At 41.7% G+C, this 5,701-nt stretch overlaps 1 protein-coding gene across 1 annotated transcript in view; it reads left to right on the top strand.

Annotated features, from left to right (window-relative positions):
* LOC103800765 (methionine-R-sulfoxide reductase B3-like) overlaps positions 1-5,452 on the top strand; it is a 6,091-nt gene extending 639 nt beyond the window's left edge. Inside the window, exons 2-3 of the mRNA XM_009073147.1 lie at positions 248-345; positions 5,288-5,452. Of these exons, the coding sequence (XP_009071395.1) occupies positions 248-345; positions 5,288-5,452 (263 nt within the window). The remainder of the gene's footprint in view (positions 1-247; positions 346-5,287) is intronic.
* The last annotated feature ends 249 nt before the right edge of the window (positions 5,453-5,701 follow it).

Raw genomic sequence — 5,701 nt, 5'->3', positions numbered from 1 at the left:
GCCTGTTGAGATGGAAGATGGGCAGCTAGTGGCAGCTTAGTCCATTCCTGTAAACAACTTTGTATTTAGAGGGAGAGTTTTCCAAAGTACCTAAATGATTTAGGATAAAAAAATCTCCATTTCATTTATTTCCAGGCTATGGAGTGAAATAAACATTTTTCAGAGTGTGATTTTGTCCTGCTTTTTACAATGCTATCTGCCACAAAGACACCCTCTTTTTTTTACCTATCTTGTTCCTCTTTTCCAGGTTGGCCTTCCTTTTATGATGTGATCAGTCCCGATGCAATTACTTTCAATGATGATTTCTCCTATGGGATGCATCGGATTGAAATATCCTGCAGTCAGGTTAGTTTATAGCACACACAGACCATTCCGATGGCAAAGGCTGCAAAAATCATTACAACGTGCTGTACTTTCCTTGAGATTTGCAAACCTTTCAGTTCTATTAAATAGCAATTGTTGTGAGAGAGCACAATGGGTCGTAGGTCTAACAGCTGGGTGGATCAGGCTGAAGGCACAAAGGGCTTGTTGGAATGCACATTGTCTCATGTGAGATTTAACAGAGCATATGTAAATGGTTGGACTCGGTGCTGAGTTTACAAAAATTGTCTTCCCGAAGAGGGTCCCTTCTAAGGAGCTCTTGAGCTTGAGCCTGGCCAACTGACTCCACACGTGAGCACTTGAGAGAAGTCAAAAGCAGTGGAGCGACTGTCTGTGTGCTGATTCCATCACTCTACATTACTGTGCAGCTGTGCTAACTCACTTCTAACACTCATTTCCAGTACAGTCCTAATGGCTGCCTCAAACAATACCATCTGCTGTAATAATGAATTCAGTAGTCATTCAAAACATGGCCAAATTTTCCGTTATCTGTCTTGTTCTACTTTCTCTTATCCTTTGTGCTGCCCTCCTTTTTTGTGAAGGGAATGGCATAATCATTACCTAGCAAAGAGAGAAGCTGCTGCAGTGGTGTTCAGCAGATGTACCCAGCAGCTAGCATTCCTCTAGCTCCACATGCTCAAACTCCTGAGAGAAGCAGCAGCTTCATCTGCGCAGTGATAATTTGCTGTTCTCTTTTCAGATGGTATTGTTGGAGGGGTAACTGATTTCATCCCTGACAATATACATCTTTACTAGTCAGTCCTCATATATAATGCTCAGAGTGAGTTAAGAAACTCCTCAAGAGGATCCATTAACTTCAGTCTGCATAGGGTGCTTGGCCCAGTCAATGGTCAAATTAGCTTGTCTGCTAGTATATCATGTGTACTACATAATTCTGTATTTTTTACATTGATTATATGCTATTCAGGACTTCATGGGAACATCCATTTCCCTAAATTCCCTAGCAAGGTAGCAATGGGACTGCAGATTGGGAAACTCATGCTTCACCAGTGGTTACTGGCATAATCAAAAATGCAATCCAGTTTCTTTAGCTCTGCTTGGCGGGCCTGAATTGTGCTAAAATCAGCATACTGCCAGCCTGCTGAGCCTGTATCTGCTGACACACTTCATGAGATGGCCAGAGCTCCTGGAAAAGCCCAAAGCAGCCTGTGGTCAGGCCAAGGAATCTGGGAATGTCATTTACCTGTCGCCAAACAAAATAGTGTTAACAGACCTGAGACCAGCAGTATTAGCAGCAGTCACATGCAGACACCATAAAATCAAAGCAAAACCAAAACCTGAATTTGAAGGAAAAAATATGACTAAGGTTCCTATATAATCCAATGGCAACTTCCTACCAGCTATTCCAGCTTCTCAGGGCAATAACCCCACAGATGATCAAGTCACACAAGGAAGTAGCTTGAGGAGTGGTGAACATCTTTGCAGCCAGAACTCAGCACAGTTAGTACTTCTGCATTTTGTATCTATAACAAAACCATTTCCTCCCTTCCTCAGGGCCCTAGGAGTGTGAATCACACACGCAGCTGCAAAAAAAATGCAGTTTTACTGCAACCTGGAAAGGATTGATATGGCAGGCCTGGTAGAACTGAAGGGCCTCTCCCACACTCAAAACCTTATTAATCTTTTACAGATGAAAAAGTAGTTGATTTTGGTTTTAAAGTTCTTCCACCTGTCCAAGAGAATAAAAAAATATCTTTTAATGTTCTCCATTATAGAAAGCAAACACTGGCGGGAAATTGCTGTAATATTAATCAAATACATCCATAGGATTATCCTAGGAATAACTTTCACAGTTTTTTGGAAGCATGTCACCCTGGATGTATTTAAAAGGTCAGTGATTAGTGACAGGTAGAAGTTAATACATACGCATTTGAGGAATACTATAAAACTGGTTGCATCTCTCTTTTTTACCTCTTTCCTGATTAAGAGTCCCTTCCCCTGTGGTCTTCCTAGCTACTATTTGTACCTGTGCAAATCAATAAAATTGCATAGTTACACAAGTACCGTTTGCACACTGATAGCTTGGATTTGGCCACAGCAGATGACTGCAAGCTGCTTTTCATGCCTCCCAGCAGCATATTAGAACAGGAGGCTTGGGAGAGCCAAGCATACTGATGGTTGGCACTGAACCCCCTTTCCTGCTCCCAGGCACGTCCTTCAAATGCTTTAACCATTTCACTGTCCCAGAGCATTCTGCCCAATATATTTATGTGCAAGGCTGCAACAGATAATTTTTTCTTTTTCAGAGGCTTTGCAGACATGTATATGCATCCTAGAAAAATGGTCAGCTCCTATTATATGTGGGGCAGACAGTAAAGTCAATTCATCCTTTGTGCTCTCAGCTGAGGGCCAGGTTTCTTATACTGTGATACAAAGCATTGAATTACATTTCTGTTTAGGGCATATGAGTTATAGAGTCCTCTACACAGAGAATCGCCACATAAATTTTGGTAAGGGGTAATCTCAAAAGGTAACAGATTTTGCAGTAATTCAATCCTGGTGTGATTCTGCCATCACAAGAAGGTGTAATGAAACTGCCTTGGACTCTCACACAGCTTCTCAGGTTTTGTGAGGAAAACCCTTTTGATAGATTGTCTTTGTAGTCTGTATGTGAGTATATTACTCCTACAGACCATTTCTCTCTACAGTTTCTCTTGTTCTGTTTCTGTCCAGTAGAGAGGGAATGATTTATCTTTTGTTAAATGTTAGTCTGGAAAAAATCTGTTTAACACTTCCAGACAGGAGGTTTTGAAGCATTCTTAGTTGAGATGAGATGATTTAATTAGGATGCTGAGCATTTAGAAAAATACTCTCTCTGGGACACTTAGGTTTTTTAGATTTTTTTTCCCAGGGTATGGAAAGCTGTATAGTCAGGTGAAATGCCTCATTGTTAGATACCCCACTCTGAGAAATAGCTTAGATTTTCTGCCCAAACTGCCTAAAAACCTGGCCTTCAATATAAAGGAAAACAAAATAAAATAAGCAGTGGAGAATGGAGGAACGGGTGGCAAGACAGCAGTCTTTCAGGAACAATATGTGAAGCTTTGTTTTCTCTAGGTTCATTCAGCTTTTCTTTGCCTTTTCCTTATTTGCCCTGTTTTATCTTCCTTCCTTAAAAGCTGAGCTGCTGCTGCTTAACCCAAATCATCCATGCCTTTTTCCATTGCCTCTGGGAGCTGATCCTGCTGATACCATGAGCTAGAAGCCCTCATTTGTTATTGAGGTCCTTGCTGGAGTGCCATGGCTGTCTCATTGACTTCTCCAGGAGCAGGGAGCCTGCCCTGGGATGTGTCTGTGTGGGTGGGACCAACAGGTGGGAGCACTGAAGCTTCACATCCCTACCTGCCCTGATCCCTGAGGCAGTGAAGATTATTGTTTCACCTGTCATTAAACGAGAAGGGTTTCTGTCCCACCTAGCTGGTGTGAGAGCATCCCCCTGCCTTTCAGTCGGGTGAGGGAGTTTAGCCTGAAAGCAAGACTTTACCTGCTTCTACAGACACCCTTACTGCGGCTTTTGTGAATTAAAGGCCTTAACAGCAGGAGCACATTAGTAACACATTAACTGCAGGGTAGAGATTTGCCATCACTAACTCATTCACAGTTTGGAATAATCACTATTGCCTCTATGTATAGTGTGAATTAATTAAATGTTAAGAATAATTCACAGTCTTTAATCTTTGCTGTCTGACTACGAGCCCATGAGCAGCTCTGTGATCTCAGTTACATCATTCCAGCTCTCACTGAGATCAGCTATTGACTTGAAAGGTTGAGGCTCTTCGGTAAAGCAGCATGACTTTACTGTTTAAGATAAATATTTCTCCAGTGCAAAGTTTTATTTTTTTTATTTCTCATGGCAGGCTGTAATAAAAATGAACATGTGGCATTTAAGTGACTAATTACAAAAAGTTCTTATCCAGATAAGTTGTCGGCCATAATGTGCAGTGATAGTAATAATTTTTGAATAAGGACCAACAGAATTAGTTTCTTCAAAGTATTATACTCTTCTGTAAAGCAAACGATTGTTACCTTTCTTACGGGAGAGGAGCAGTAGCGATCACCCTGAGTACCACTGCAAGTGTCTGGGTCTGATTCATATGGAACGAAAGTGTCAACAGATCATTTGTAGTTTCATATTTTGTGCATAAAGAAAAATTCAGCATAATTTATAATTACTTCCAGCTAAAGATTATTCATTCACAAATATTTTATATATCTTCACTACAGGTCTTTTTCAGTCATCTCTGCCTATCTCCCATATACTTAAGAAATTATGATGAGATGAGTTGGATGAGTTCCATCCATCTCCTCCAAGGACAAGGGGCAGAGATGCACCCAGAAGGACCCTGATGCTCAGAAGAGTGCCAGGTTGTAGAAAGAGGTGAAAAAGAGTATGAGGGCACACTCCAAAGAATATCTTCACTTCTTTAGGTCCTTACCAAGATCACCAAGAGGTTTAATCTTTTTTTACCCAGGGGCATAGCAGATAGCTGCAGGAGAGCCCAGAGCTCAGGCTGTCCTTGTCTTCGACAGACATCCTTGCAGCAGTAAGTGAAACGTGGGCAGTGCTGCTCTCACCAGCCTGTTTTTAACTGAGCTCCTGCTATGAGATCATTGCAGGGACAGGCAGCTTCTCAGAGATAGTCGTCCAACCAAGCATATGTGGTGGCATGATGGGAAACACCCAGGAAATTTGGGCTTGTAGTCTCGCACATCTGTGGTATCTCAGAAGATCATCTTCCTGGATCACTCTTGCAAATAAATTTTAAAGAGTGATGTAGGCACCAATGTGCTTCCCTGCAAACAGCTGCTAGTCATTGCTTAACAGTACAGTGATACCATTGAGCTGCACAGAGACACAGTGATACTCTATTGTATTTTGTTTCAGTGTGGTGCTCACTTGGGGCATATTTTTGATGACGGACCTCGCCCAACTGGCAAACGATACTGCACAAACTCTGCTTCATTATCTTTCAAGCCAGCAGACAAGAGCAACACCGAAGAAGGCAGCAGTAACGCCAATCCTGCCCAAACAGGCAAAGCTGAGTTGTAGGATGAAGCAAAGCCTCCAGAAAACTGCGCTGATCCCACACAGCTTACAAGGAATGTTTTCTAAGTTGCCTGCTCTCTTATATCCTAAGAATGTTCAAATGTATGAAAGCATTTTGCACCATCCTTCTTCTTCCTCACCTTTTTAGAACTGAGGCCTTGTCTGCTGGTCCATTTACTATATAATTGGATTGAAAAATATGTTGACTGAGTCCACAAGTTTTCTTTTCCTTGCTTTTCTTTGAGATTGCTT

The sequence above is a fragment of the Acanthisitta chloris genome, unplaced genomic scaffold (genome assembly GCF_000695815.1).
Source record: "Acanthisitta chloris isolate BGI_N310 unplaced genomic scaffold, ASM69581v1 scaffold18304, whole genome shotgun sequence".
Classification (NCBI taxonomy): Eukaryota; Metazoa; Chordata; class Aves; order Passeriformes; family Acanthisittidae; genus Acanthisitta; species Acanthisitta chloris.
This window is presented reverse-complemented; position numbering and strand designations above follow the sequence as displayed.